This window comes from Ammospiza nelsoni, chromosome 28 (assembly GCF_027579445.1).
Source record: "Ammospiza nelsoni isolate bAmmNel1 chromosome 28, bAmmNel1.pri, whole genome shotgun sequence".
NCBI lineage: Eukaryota > Metazoa > Chordata > Aves > Passeriformes > Passerellidae > Ammospiza > Ammospiza nelsoni.
In genome coordinates, this window is record NC_080660.1 from 2,539,720 (window position 1) to 2,555,339 (window position 15,620).

Below are 15,620 nucleotides of genomic sequence, written 5' to 3' on the forward strand. Positions count from 1 at the left end.
CTGGGCTGTGTCCCCACCCTGGGCTGTGCCCAGTGCTCTGGGGGGCTCAGAGTGGTCCCCTGCCCTTGGGCATGCCAAGGGGCAGTGCCAGCTCTGGTCCCTTGCCAGGGGCACAACCTGCAGGAGCTGCACCTGCACCAGGTGAGGCCCCAGCTCTGGAAGCTCCCATTAAAATCTCAATTTTGGCCTTTGAATAACAGTGAGAGCTGGGCAGGGAGTCACTGTGTGAGTTGCACCTTGAAAACAAGAAGCATTTTAGTTCTTGAATAAATTCTTTTATTTATTTATTTATTCATTTATTTATTTATTTATTTATTTATTTATTATTGATTCATATATGCATAATATATATAATACTGATTTTTAGATTGATTTTATATTGATTTGTTATTGATTTCTAAATTTTTATATAGTTATATTTATAGTTATATTTATATTAAAATATATACTATAGTTATATATAATTGTAGCTATATAGTTATATATTCTTTATTTCTATTTTTTAATATTTATATAAAATATATATTTATAATTATATAGAATTATATATAATTTTATACTTGATATATATTTATAAATTATTTTATATTTATATATAAATATATCTATTTCAGCATAAATTATATATTTATATTTTTATAAAAATATGTATTTACAATTATATAATATATTTATATATTTTATATATAAAACTATTTTTTATTTATGAGATGATTTCTGTATTTATATCTTGATTTCATATATTGATTTATGATTTTATCTATTATTTTAGTTTATATCTAATTATATATATTACGTGATTATATTTATTGTATAAATATAATTATTATAGTAATTTTATTATGATGATTTTTATTATGATAATTGTTGTTATATGCAATAGAATAGAATAGAATAGAAATTTAATAGAATAGAATAGAATATACATTTAATATAATATAATATACATTTAATATAATGTAATATGATATAATGTAATATGATATAATATTATATAATATAATATGATATAATATGATATAATATGATATAATATAATATAATATAATATAATATAATATAATATAATATAATATACATTCAATATAATATACATTCAATATAATATACATTCAATATAATATACATGCAATATAATATACATGCAATATAATATACATTCAATATAATATACCTTCAATAGAATATGCATTTAATAGAATATGCATTTAATAGAATATGCATTCAATATAATATACATTTAATATAATATATATTTAATATATATTTATAGTATAGTAATATAATAAGATTTTTTTATTATTATCTTTATGATCTTATTCTTATCTTTCCATTTATGATTTTACTTTATTTGCATGACAGATCCCAAAGTCCTGTCCCCTGCCTTGACCGTGTGCTGTGTGTTGCAGGATGATCTTTGCAGAGTGCTCCCCCAACACGTGTCCCTGTGGGGAGCAGTGCTGCAACCAGCGCATCCAGAGGCACGAGTGGGTGCAGTGCCTGGAGAGGTTCCGGGCTGAGGAGAAGGGCTGGGGCATCCGCACCAAGGAGCCCCTCAAGGCAGGACAGTTCATCATCGAGTACCTGGGAGAGGTTGTCAGTGAGCAGGAGTTCAGGTAGGAATGTTTATTTGCTGCTCGGCATGGAAGGATCATGAATGGGACATGGAGAGATAAACTCTGTGTAAATCCGGTGTGGAGATCCTTGGAATGAGTAACTTGTAACAGTGGTACATATTTTATGGCATTTAGTAGGAATTATAAATTCTACTCTTGGTCATCCATGTGTTGATTAGAGTGGTTGGGATATCCTGAGGCAGGAACAAAAAGGAAGATGAAGGCTTAGAATTCTGTGGGTTTTGGTTAACCAGGTTTTTCCCAGTGCAGTATTGAGGGGTGTATAAGGTTTAAAATGCCTCATCTGCCCTATAAATGCAAAATGCATTTAGCATGGAAGGCTCACAAATCACCTTTAGGGACATGGAATGTTAAACGCTGTGTAAATCCATTGTAAAGATCGTTGGAATGAGTAACTTGTAACATTGGTACATATTTTATGGCATTTAGTAGGAATTATAAATTCTACTCTTGGTCATCCATGTGTTGATTAGAGTGGTTGGGATATCCTGAGGCAGGAACAAAAAGGAAGATGAGGCGGAAAGGAAGGCTTAGAATTCTGTGGGTTTTGGTTAACCAGGTTTTTCCCAGTGCAGTATTGAGGGGTGAATAAGGTTTAAAATGCCTCATCTGCCCTATAAATGCAAAATGCATTTAGCATGGAAGGCTCACAAATCACCTTTAGGGACGTGGAGTGTTAAGCTCTGTGTAAATCCATTGTAAAGATCATTGGAATGAGTGACTTGTAACATTGGTACATATTTTATGGCATTTAGTAGTAATTGTAAATTCTATTCTTGGTCATGCATGTGTTGATTGGATTGGGAAATTCTAAGTGGATGTGGTTGGGATACCCTGAGCAGGAACAGATGGGGAGGATGAGAAGGAAGAGGAAGGTTTAGAATTCTGGGGGTTTTGGTTAACCAGGTTTTTCCCAGTGCAGTATTGGTGGTTAATGTTTGAAATGAATCATCTGTCTCATCTACCCTATAAATGCAAAATGCATTTAGCATGGAAGGCTCACAAATCACCTTTAGGGACATGGAATGTTAAACGCTGTGTAAATCCATTGTAAAGATCGTTGGAATGAGTAACTTGTAACATTGGTACATATTTTATGGCATTTAGTAGGAATTATAAATTCTACTCTTGGTCATCCATGTGTTGATTAGAGTGGTTGGGATATCCTGAGGCAGGAACAAAAAGGAAGATGAGGCGGAAAGGAAGGCTTAGAATTCTGTGGGTTTTGGTTAACCAGGTTTTTCCCAGTGCAGTATTGAGGGGTGTATAAGGTTTAAAATGCCTCATCTGCCCTATAAATGCAAAATGCATTTAGCATGGAAGGCTCACAAATCACCTTTAGGGACATGGGATGTTAAACGCTGTGTAAATCCATTGTAAAGATCATTGGAATGAGTGACTTGTAACAGTGGTACATATTTTATGGCATTTAGTAGTAATTGTAAATTCTATTCTTGGTCATGCATCTGTTGATTGGATTGGGAAATTCTAAGTGGATGTGGTTGGGATATCCTGAGCAGGAACAGATGGGGAGGATGAGAAGGAAGAGGAAGGTTTAGAATTCTGGGAGTTTTGGTTAACCAAGTTTTTCCCAGTCCAGTATTGAGGGGTGATTAATGTTTGAAATGCCTCATCTGCCCTATAAATGCAAAATGCATTTAGCATGGACCTTTGGGGATATGGAGAGTTAAACTCTGTGTAAATCCATTGTAAAGATCATTGGAATTAGTAACTTGCAATATTGGTATGTATTTTATGCTATTTAGTAGTAGTTATAAGTTCTACTCTAGGTCATGCAGGTTTTCCTTAGATTAGGAAATTCTAATTGGTCGTGGTTGGGATATCCTGAGGCAGGAACAAAGGGGAGGATGAGGAGGAAGGAGGCAAAGATATGGGAGCAGGAATTACAGTTTTTTATTAGGAAAAATAAAAATACAAATGTAATAGTACAAACAAAAAACCAAACCACTGAGTCAGAGCAGGAGCTGCCCCCCTGTGTGTCAGGGTGGTGTCCCAGCCCCATGCCATGGGTGCTCAGCCCTCCTGCAGTGCCAGCTGTGGCTCTGCTGCAGCAGGGATCCTGCACAAGGGGGGAGTTTTCCTCTGCAGCTCCAGGGCTGCTGCAGATGGGCCTGGGCTCCCTCTGGCAATGCAGGGCAGCAGAAAGCTGCTCCTCTGGGAATGCAGGGGGCAAAGGCTGCTGGGGTGTCCCAAACCTCAGATTATATCCAGGTAGGAATGCTTGGCTCCTCCCCTGGGCGAAGCATCTCCCCAAGGGATGCTGGAATTGGATCGGCCATGCAGGGACACTCAGTGGCCCATGAACAGAAGATAATTAATAATTAATGGCTCATTAGCAGATAGATATCTCCTGGAGGGAGGATTGATTGTGGAAGAGATAAAGAGAACTGCCCAGTGAACAGAAAATAACTGCTCCACAGATAGGAATAGAAAACACACACCCATTTCCAACCTAGGACAAAAACCCTGTCTGAAATGTGAAATGTGCTCTCACTGTGCTCTCACTGTGCCACTTCCTGTGTGCTGTGTGGGCACAAGCAGAATGACAAGGTTCCCCCTGTGTGTCCCCACAGGAACAGGATGATTGAGCAATACCACAACCACAGTGACCATTACTGCCTGAACCTGGACAGCGGCATGGTCATCGACAGCTACCGCATGGGCAACGAGGCGCGCTTCATCAACCACAGCTGCAACCCCAACTGTGAGATGCAGAAATGGTGAGCAGAGATTATTCTGCTCCCTGCAAGGCCTGTGTACCCTGAGAGAGGGAGAACCACTTCAGCTGAGGGAGTCAGATCTAAAAATAGGGAGGAGAGTTGTGGTATTCACATTCTCTGAACAGAGAGACACATAATTCTCTCTTCTGGGATTTTTCCTGGGGAAGGCAGTGAGAAATTTAGAGAAGAAAAGAAAACAATTCTTATCTCTACTTGCTGCTCTTGTTGTTTGGCAAATGTGGAATATATTATGGAGATTGTTTACTGAAAGTGATTTAATTAGACACTGGTGATGGTTGTTTGGATTGATTGGCCAGTTGGGCCAAAGCTGTGTTGTGACTGTCTCAGATGGGTTTTGCTTTAGTATTTTTTTAGTATGGTATCTCTTTAGTATAGTATCTCTTTAGTATAATATCTCTTTAGTATAGTATCTCTTTAGTGTAATATCTCTTTAGTATAGTATCTCTTTAGTATAATATCTCTTTAGTATAGTATCTCTTTAGTATAATATCTCTTTAGTATAGTATCTCTTTAGTATAATATCTCTTTAGTATAGTATCTCTTTAGTATAGTATCTTTTTAGTATAGTATCTCTTTAGTGTAGTATCTCTTTAGTATAGTATCTCTTCAGTATAGTATCTTTCTCTTTAATACAATATAGTATTAGTGTAATGTAGTATAGCTTAATAAAGCATTTGTTCAGCCTCCTATCAATGGAATCAGAGCACATTATTCCCTACACTGAAGTCGCCCTGCATCAATAGGGAGTCAAAGCTGGAAATGATCCTTACAGGTGCTCACGTTGCTCAGGAGAAGTTGGGTAGTGTTGGTGAGTGCTGGGTGCTTTGGAGACAGGATTCAGGTTTGCTGGCAGATCCAGCACTGCTGGCTGTCACACTGGGATGTTTCCCTTCCAGCATTACTGGTTACACTGGGCTGTTTCCCTCCCAGTATTGCTGGTTTTCACACTCTTAATCTGCTGCAAAGGTTGAAGCCTGGGTAATGCTCTAAAATCATCTATCTGTATATAAACCCTTTGTTTTGACAATTCAAATATTTTTGAAGCAGGAAGAAAGGAAATTGTGGGATTGCAGCCTGTGTCATACCAGCACTTAGGAGGAAATACTGCTGAGGGATTTGTAGTGAGTGATTTGCTGGGGAAGGACAGAAGAACAGGAGTCACTGAACATCAAAGTAGCTCATGGTTCTCAGATAATTCTAGATTTAAGCAATAGCAAAGTTTTACATTTGAAAATCCAACTCAAAATAGTTGAAAAGACAGAGGAGATTCTGCCCTGCTCAGGTGAGACCCCTCCTGCAGAGCTGCCTCCGGTCTGGGGTCCCGGCACAGCAAGGATGCAGAGCTGCTGGAGTGGCTCTGGAGGAGGCACCAAATTAATTAGAGAGAAGGAGCAGCTCTGCTGTGAGGAAAGGCTGAGAGAATTGGGATTGTTCAGCCTGGAGAAGAAGAGCTCCAAGTGACCTAATTGTGTCCTTCTAGTACCTGAAGGAGCTGCAGGAAAGATGGAGAGAGATCATTTACAAAGGCCTGGAGTGACAGGACAAGGGGCAATGTCTTCCCACTGCCAGCTTAGATGGAATATTGGGAAGGAATTGTTCCCTATGAGGGTGGGGAGACCCCGGCATTACTACTCTTGTTAAATGTAGTGTTCACTTTTTAGCTTTCAAAGTTTATTGTAAGAGATAAATAAAAGAACTGCACAAGCATAAGCCAAGGCACAGCAGAGGTGTTGCTGCCTGTCTCTGGCACTGCCACTCTGTGCACAAAAGATGATTTTATGTTGAATTTTTGGGGTGTTTGATTGGATTTTCCCCTCAGGTCTGTGAATGGTGTGTATCGGATCGGGCTGTATGCGCTGAAGGACATGCCTGCTGGGACTGAGCTCACCTATGACTACAACTTCCACTCATTTAATGTTGAAAAACAGGTAAAAACCCCACTGTGAGACCTTGAAAAATCTCACTGAGGCCTAACAGTTCTGTAAAGTGTAAAAACAATAAAACCTATTGTGTTGTGTTAATCAGAAAATGTTCATTTTAATATTGAGAGAGGGTTTATTGGATTTTTTTCTTTCTCCTCAAAGCAACTCTGCAAGTGTGGCTTTGACAAATGCAGAGGAATAATTGGGGGTAAAAGCCAACGCATGAATGGACTCTCAAGCAAAAGCAACCAGCCTGTGAGCACCCACAGAAGACCTGGCAGGTCGAAAGAGAAGAGGAAGTCAAAGCACAAACTAAAGAAGAGGGTAAGTAGCAAAGACAGAGTTTGGGTGGGTGAGGTTGATGGGAAATCAGTTTGTGCCACCAGACCAAAGACTGGGGTATTTGTAAATTTTAAACTTGAAACAGAAACCCAGACTTTGAACAGAAATACAACAGAGTAATGCTGCAGGTTCTGTCTCTGCTTTGGCTGCTGTGCTGAGTTCTTGGCACAGTTTTTCCTGTCTATCAGAACAATCTCTTTTCCAGAGGGGCCACATCCCTGAGGAACCCAGTGAAAGTGTGAATGCCCCAACGAGGCTGACACCTCAGCTGCAGATGAAGCCCATGTCTAACAGGGAGAGGTAAGGGCTGATTTCAGGGGGATTTGCCTCAGAAATGGAGTGCTGTGCAAATACTGATGTGTTCCTGAAATTGCTGAGGATGCAGCTTTTAGTTCTCCTTGACCAGCCAGGCTGGAATTCCTCTTCACTGAGCTGCTCTGAATGTCCAGCTTTTCCCTACATTAAAAAATGAATTTTCCAGTAAAAAGCATCTTTTAGTTCTCCTTGACCAGCCAGGCTGGAATTCCTCTTCACTGAGCAGACACAGGTTACACCTCTGAATATCCAGCTTTTCCCTACATTAAAAAATGAATTTTCCAGTGAAAAGAGCTTCTTGAATAGCTCCCTAATCCCTGCAGGAATTTTGTGCTGAAGCACCACGTGTTCTTGGTCCGGAACTGGGAGAAGATCAGGCAGAAGCAGGAGGAGGTGAAGCACAGTGACAGCATGCACAGCTCGTCGCTGTACACGCGCTGGAACGGGATGTGCCGTGACGACGGCAACATCAAATCTGGTGAGGCCACTCAGCCACCCCGGCACACAAAGAGTTAAACTCTGTGTAAATCCATTCTTGGAATGAGTAACTTGCGACCTTGGTGTATATTTGTCTTGGTTTGCTAAGGAAGGCAGGAGCCTCCCATGAAATGGAAAATGTAAATCCGCTCCCTCTGAATTGCTATAATTTTGGAATTAAGGGTCTCTCAGGCAAAGATATGGGAATAGGAGTAACAGTTCTTTACTAGGAAAAATAAAAATACAAATGTAATAGTACCAAAAAAAAAAAAAAAAAAAAAAAAAAAAAAAAAAAAAAAAAAAAAACAACGCTGCCAGAGTCAGAACATGCCCTGGCCAGCTGTGGCTCTGCTGCAGCATGCACAAGGGGGGAGTTTTCCTCTGCAGCTCCAGGGCTGCTGCAGATGGGCCTGGGCTCCCTCTGGCCATGCAAGGCAGCAGAAAGCTGCTCCTCTGCGAATGCAGGGGGCAAAGGCTGCTGGGGTGTCCCAAACCTCAGATTGGATCCAAGTAGGAATGCTTGGCTCCTCCCCCTGGGCGGAGCATCTCCCAGTATTATAATGTGCCTCTATAACACATACCAGCTATTTCAGTATTATAGCTAAGCTTAATAAACAACAGAAATAAAAACTGTATAACAAAGTTACTTTAACATCACACATATAGAATCCACTTTAATATTTACAAAAAGCTTATATTATATATCTATAACACATACTTATATCAGTGCTATTTCACTTATATCAACTATATTTCACTACTATATCTAAGCTTAATTATCAACAGAAATAAAAACTATATTAACTATAATAGAAATAAAACCTATATTAACTATAGCTTTATAACAAAGTTGCTTTAAGATCACACATATAGAATCCATTTTAATAATTGTGAAAGCCAATATTATTTGTATGTATAATATTGTATGTATAACACATACTTATATCAGCTATTTCAGTGTTATATCTAAGCTTAATAAACAACAGAAATAAAAACTGTATAACAAAGTTGCTTTAACATCACACTTACATATTATAATATTGGTGTTTTGCAACTCTTAAAATGGATTCTGTATCTATAACACATAGTTATATCAGCTGTTTCACTTATATCAACTATATTTCATTACTATGTCTAAGCTTAATTAGCAACAGAAATAAAAGCTGTATCTTTACAACAACGTTACTTTAACATCACACATATAGAATCCACTTTAATATTTGCAAAACACCAATATTATAATATGTATCTATAACACATAGTTATATCAGCTATTTCACTTATATCAACTATATTTCACTACTATGTCTAAGCTTAAAAATAAATAAAAAATAAATAAAAACCGTATCTTTACAACAAAGTTACTTTAACACCGCACATACAGAATCCAGTTTAATATTTACAAAAATAATTAATAAAAAAAGTATTATAATATATATCTGTAACACATACTTATATCAGTGCTATTTCAGTTATATTAGGTATATTTCACTACTGTGTCTAAGCTTAATTAGCAACAGAAATAAAAACTGCATCTTTATAACAAAGATACTTTAACGCCACACATATAGAATCCATTTTAAGATTTGCAAAAAGCCAATATTATAATGTGTATCTATAACACATATCAGCTATTTCATTTATATTAGGTATATTTCACTACTATGTCTAAGCTTAAAAATAAAAAAGAAATAAAAACCATATATTTACAGCAAAGTTACTTTAACACCACACATATAAAATCCATTTTAATATTTGCAAAAAGCCAATATTATAATATGTATCTATAACACATATCAGTGCTATTTCATTATATCAAGTATATTTCACTACTATGTCTAAGCTTAAAAATAAATAACAATAAAAAAGAAATAAAAACCATATATTTACAACAAAGTTCCTTCAACACCACACATATAGAATCCAGTTTAATATTTACAAAAAGCCAATATTATAATATGTATCTGTAACACATATCAGCTATTTCACTATTATGTCTAAGCTTAATTAACAACAGAAATAAAAACCATATCTTTACAACCAAGTTACTTTAACACCACATGTACAGAATCCAGTTTAATATTTACAAAAAGCCAATATTATAAAATGTATCTATAACACATATCAGCTATTTCACTTATATCAACTATATTTCACTACTATGTCTAAGCTTAAAAATAAAAAAGAAATAAAAACCATATATTTACAGCAAAGTTACTTTAACACCACACATATAAAATCCATTTTAATATTTGCAAAAAGCCAATATTATAATATGTATCTATAACACATATCAGTGCTATTTCATTATATCAAGTATATTTCACTACTATGTCTAAGCTTAAAAATAAATAACAATAAAAAAGAAATAAAAACCATATATTTACAACAAAGTTCCTTCAACACCACACATATAGAATCCAGTTTAATATTTACAAAAAGCCAATATTATAATATGTATCTGTAACACATATCAGCTATTTCACTATTATGTCTAAGCTTAATTAACAACAGAAATAAAAACCATATCTTTACAACCAAGTTACTTTAACACCACATGTACAGAATCCAGTTTAATATTTACAAAAAGCCAATATTATAAAATGTATCTATAACACATATCAGCTATTTCACTTATATCAGCTATATTTCACTACTATGTCTAAGTTTAATTCGCAACAGAATTAAAAACCGTTTCTTTACAACAAGGTTACTTTAACACCACACATATAAAGTCCAGTTTAATATTCACACAAAGCCAGTATTCTGAGGTGTCTCTGGGATGTGGAGTGACCCTGTGCTCTCTCCCAGACGTGTTCATGACCCAGTTCTCGGCGCTGCAGACGTCGCGCTCGGTGCGGACGCGGCGCTTGGCGGCGGCTGAGGAGAACCTCGAGGTGGCTCGAGCCGCCCGCCTGGCCCAGATCTTCAAGGAGATATGTGACAGCATCATAGCCTACAAAGGTGAAGGTGATTCTCTTTAAAAATATCTCTGTGGGTATGTTTTCAACCTCTGGGAATAGGAAATGCTAGAAAAATATGGGGTGTTAAATAACTCCTATTCTTTAAAATTTCTTCCCTTACCAATAATCACTTTGCTTTAGCCTCAGTCCCCTGCTTTACCACCCAAATCTGCAGATGTTGTTGTCCTTTGAAACTGATTTTTCAAAATTCCAGAAGAAATCAGAAACTGTCATCCTTGTGCTAGCTGTACTGCAGTTACAGGCACCAACATGTAGAAATGCAGAAGCATTTCAATTCCCCGTGGCTCAGTTAACAGAAAAGCCTTTTTTTTAACCCAGATTGAATGTTGTTAGTTGCTTTTCTTTGGAAGTTTCACTCCAGTGATGTCACCAAGCTCTGTTCCTGTTGCAGACTCCTCCAGGCAGGCGCTGGCAGCTCCTCTCCTGAACCTGCCCCCAAAGAAAAAGTAAGTGCTGCCTTCCCAGAGCTGCTTTCTCTGATGGATTTGCACAGTGGGAATTGCTGCTCAGCCTGACATTGTGCCAACATTCCTGTTGTAGAAATGCAGACTATTATGAAAAGATCTCTGACCCCTTGGACCTTGCCACGATTGAGAAGCAGATCCTGACTGGTTACTACAAAACTGTGGAAGCTTTTGATGGGGACATGCTGAAGGTCTTCAGGAATGCAGAGGTGAGGCTCTGTCTGGCCTGAAAGCTGCTGCACTGGCAGCAGGGATGTGCCCTCCTTTAATGCTCTTACAGGAATAAAAGAAGAAATTTTATTCTGGAGGAAGAGAACTTGTGCTGATCCATTCCTGATGAGGGCTCAGTAGCAAATCATGAGCCCTTGAGTGCCTTAGGTCACAGAGAAGGTCAAGGACACTCATGAATAGCTGATTTAAAGAAATTTCTCTTTCTTTTGGAAGGGATACCCTGTGATACCCTGTGAGGTGTCATAGAATCACAGAGTGATGGAATGATTTGGGCTGGAAGGGACCTTAAAGCTCATCCCATCCCACCTCTGCCATGTGCAGGGACAACTTCCACTATCCCAGGCAGCTCCAAGCTCTGTCCAGCCTGGCCTGGAACCCTTCCAGGGATCCAGGGGCAGCCACAGCTTCTCTGGGCACCTGTGCCAGGGCCTGCCCACCCTCACAGGGAATATATCACATATATCCAACCTAAATTTTCCTTTTTCCAGTTTGAACCCATTCCCCCTTGTCCTGTCACTCCAGTTCCTAATGAACAGTCCTTCTCCAGCTTCCCTGGAGCCCCTTCAGACCCTGCAAGGGGCTCTGAGGTCTCCACACAACCTTCTCTTCTCCAGGCTGAACATTCCCAGTTGTCCTAGCCTGGCTTCAGTCCCCTCAGCAACTTTGTGGCCATCTCTGGACTTGCTCCAGCATTTCCATGTCCTTCTTACATTGTGGGTCCTGGAACTGGACACAGCACCTCAGGTGGAGTCTCAGGAGAGCAGAGCAGAGAGGAAAAATCCCTTTCCTTGATCTGCTGCCCATGTTCCTTGGATGCAGCCCAGGACAGTGGTGGTTTCTGGGCTGGGAACACACAGGGCCAGGCCATGTTGAGTTTTTGGTCACCCATCACCGCAAATCCTCCTCCCAGGGCTGCTCTCAGTTCCTCCCCTGCCTGTGTCACATCCATGCACCTGCTCGCCAGTCAAGAGGGAGATGGAGATCTCACCCCAGCTTTGGGGCTGCAGCTGTAGGGAGAACACCTCCCTGCAGCTAAATAGGAAATCAAGCACTTTTTGGTAACTTTTTGGAGAAATACTATGGCAGGAAGTCCCTGATGGGGCTGACATTCACCAGCTGTGCAAGGCCTACTACAACAATGGCCAGAATCATGAGGGAGATGGAGAGGCCACCCCAGCTTTGGGGCTGCAGCTATAAGGAAAACCCCTCCCAGGTGCTAAAGAGGAAATAAAGCGTTTTTGAGGGGTTTTTTTGTTGGCTTTTATAGAAATACTATGGCAGGAAGTCGCTGATGGGGCAGGACATGCACCAGCTGCTCAAGGCCTACTGCAACACTGGCCAGGATCAGGAGGGAGATGGAGAGGCCACCAGGCCACCCAGGTGTACACAGACAGGAACTAAACAGGACAGGACTTGGAAATAAAGCACTTTTTGGGGTTTTTTTCTGATTTTTGCAGAAATACTACGGCAGGAAGTCCCCAGCGGGGCGGGACATGTGCCGCCTGCACAAGGCCTACTACTACTTATGAGAGTAGAGTCAGGAGGGAGATGGAGAGGCTGCCCCAGGTTTGGGGCTGCATCTGTAGGGAGAACCCCTCCCAGGTGTGCACAGACAGGAGCTAAATAGGAAATAAATCACTTTTGGGGGGTTTTTTTGGTAATTTTTGCAGAAACACTATGGCAGGAAGTCCCCAACAGTGTGGGCTGCGCTAGGCCTACTGCAACACTGGCCAGAGTCATGAGGGAGATGGAGAGGCACCAGCCTCCCAGGTGTGCATGGAGAGGAGCTGAACAGGACAGGATTTGAAAATAAAGCTTCTTTTGGCATTTTTTGTGATTTTTTCAGAAATACTATGGCAGGAAGTCCCCGGTGGGGCAGGCTGTGCAAGGCCTATTGCAACGCTGGCCAGAGTCATGAGGGAGATGGAGAGACCACCAGGCCTCCCAGGTGTACAGACAGGAGCTAAACAGGACAGGATTTGAAAATAAAGCTTCTTTTGGCATTTTTTGTGATTTTTTCAGAAATACTATGGCAGGAAGTCCCCGGTGGGGCAGGCTGTGCAAGGCCTATTGCAACGCTGGCCAGAGTCATGAGGGAGATGGAGAGGCCACCAGGCCTCCCAGGTGTACAGACAGGAGCTAAACAGGACAGGACTTGGAAATAAAGCTTCTTTTGGCATTTTTTGGGATTTTTTTCAGAAATACTATGGCAGGAAGTCCCCGACGGGGTGGGACGTGTGCCGCCTGCGCAAGGCCTACTACAGTGCTGGCCAGAGTCATGAGGGAGATGGAGAGGCCACCAGGCCACCCAGGTGTACACAGACAGGAACTAAACAGGATAGGACTTGGAAATAAAGCACTTTTTGGGTTTTTTCCTGATTTTTGCAGAAATACTACAGCAGGAAGTCCCAAACGGGGCGGGACGTGTGCCGCCTGCACAAGGCCTACTACTACTTATGAGAGTAGAGTCAGGAGGGAGATGGAGAGGCTGCCCCAGGTTTGGGGCTGCATCTGTAGGGAGAACCCCTCCCAGGTGTGCACAGACAGGAGCTAAACAGGAAATAAAGCTTTTTGGGGGTTTTTTTTGTTGATTTTTGCAGAAATACTACGGCAGGAAGTCCCCAATGGGGCAGGATGTGTGCCGGCTGTGCAAGGCCTACTACAACACTGGCTAGAGTCATGAGGGAGATTGAGAGGCTGCCCCAGGTTTGGGGCTGCATCTGTAGGGAGAACCCCTCTCAGGAGCTAAATAGGAAATAAATCACTTTTTGGGGGTTTTTTTTGTAATTTTTGCAGAAACACTATGGCAGAAAGTCCCCAACAGTGTGGGCTGTGCTAGGCCTACTGCAACACTGGCCAGAGTCATGAGGGAGATGGAGAGGCACCAGCCTCCCATGTGTGCATGGAGAGGAGTTGAACAGGACAGGACTTGGAAATAAAGCTTCTTTTGGGTTTTTTTGTGATTTTTTCAGAAATACTATGGCAGGAAGTCCCCGGTGGGGCAGGCTGTGCAAGGCCTATTGCAATGCTGGCCAGAATCATGAGGGAGATGGAGAGGCCACCAGGCCTCCCAGGTGTACAGACAGGAGCTAAACAGGACAGGACTTGGAAATAAAGCTTCTTTTGGCATTTTTTGGGATTTTTTTCAGAAATACTATGGCAGGAAGTCACCAGCGGGGCGGGATGTGTGCCACCTGCGCAAGGCCTACTACAGTGCTGGCCAGAGTCATGAGGGAGATGGAGAGGCCACCAGGCTGCCCAGGTGTACACAGACAGGAACTAAACAGGACAGGACTTGGAAATAAAGCACTGTTTGGGGTTTTTTGTGATTTTTGCAGAAATACTACGGCAGGAAGTCCCCGACGGGGCGGGACGTGTGCCGCCTGCGCAAGGCCTACTACAATGCGCGGCACGAGGCCTCGGCCCAGATCGACGAGATCGTGGGGGAGACGGCGAGCGAGGCCGACAGCAGCGAGACCTCGGTGTGTGACAAGGACAACGGGCACGAGAAGGACGAGGACGTCATCCGCTGCATCTGCGGCCTCTACAAGGATGAGGGGCTCATGATCCAGTGTGAAAAATGCATGGTGGGTGTTGGGTGTTGCTGGGTTTTGGGTGTTCAGAGACCTGAGAAGTTCTGGGTTGCTGTGAGATTTTTTATTGCATTAATAAATCAGTCTGGCAGGCAAAGACACTTCTGTTGCATGGATATCCTGTCAGTCTGCTGATGTGGTGTAAAATAGTTCATAGAAAATCTCCTCTGTGAAGATTATTTTCTTGCTTTCCTTAATATTTGTTGAGAAAATGCAGTTTGCAGCTATAATCTGTGCCAGGACTTTGTGACTGAGCTGTACCTGTTTTTCCAGGTGTGGCAGCACTGTGACTGCATGGGTGTGAACTCAGATGTTGAACACTACCTGTGTGAGCAGTGTGAACCTCGAGCTGTGAACAGGGTAAAACAAATCTCTTCTTCCTATCACTCTTATAAATCTCCAGCAGCTCCTTAGGGGTTTAGTTTGTATTTGTGTTTTGAATTTGTATCTTTTGGAATTGGTGAAGCTTCCTTGATTTAGGTTCAGTTCCATGAGGGGTCAGTTTTTCTCTGCTATTTTCTCAGTTTTTCTCTGTGTATTTCCATAGGGTGGTGTGGGAATTGGAAAGATAGAAATATTCACAGACTCAAGTGGGTTTGATTTGTAACCTTTGAAGAAGCCTAAATAAAAGCAAAATACACAAACATTGAATAGAAAAATTATAAACTTAGGCTTGTATAGTTATAAGTAAGAATATTCATTAAGTAAGAAAATATATGTCTAGAATATATCTACACATATCTATAAAAACATATATTATATATATAATATCTATAATATGTATGGTATATATAATATACTATAATATACTATATTAAATATATTTATAATATCGATTAAATAAGATGATAAAACATTTTGTAGTATAGTAATAATGTAATTGTATAAAATAA

The 15,620-nt window shown here is 40.5% G+C and overlaps 1 protein-coding gene across 1 annotated transcript in view; it reads left to right on the forward strand.

Moving 5' to 3' along the window:
* The window catches only part of ASH1L (ASH1 like histone lysine methyltransferase), an 81,241-nt gene that overhangs the window by 52,303 nt on the left and 13,318 nt on the right, over positions 1-15,620 (forward strand). The window contains exons 11-21 of the mRNA XM_059490103.1: positions 1,410-1,616; positions 4,232-4,378; positions 6,219-6,327; positions 6,484-6,645; positions 6,869-6,963; positions 7,302-7,456; positions 10,267-10,425; positions 10,831-10,885; positions 10,980-11,112; positions 14,473-14,721; positions 15,001-15,087. Coding sequence (XP_059346086.1) covers positions 1,410-1,616; positions 4,232-4,378; positions 6,219-6,327; positions 6,484-6,645; positions 6,869-6,963; positions 7,302-7,456; positions 10,267-10,425; positions 10,831-10,885; positions 10,980-11,112; positions 14,473-14,721; positions 15,001-15,087 — 1,558 coding nt within the window. The remainder of the gene's footprint in view (positions 1-1,409; positions 1,617-4,231; positions 4,379-6,218; positions 6,328-6,483; positions 6,646-6,868; positions 6,964-7,301; positions 7,457-10,266; positions 10,426-10,830; positions 10,886-10,979; positions 11,113-14,472; positions 14,722-15,000; positions 15,088-15,620) is intronic.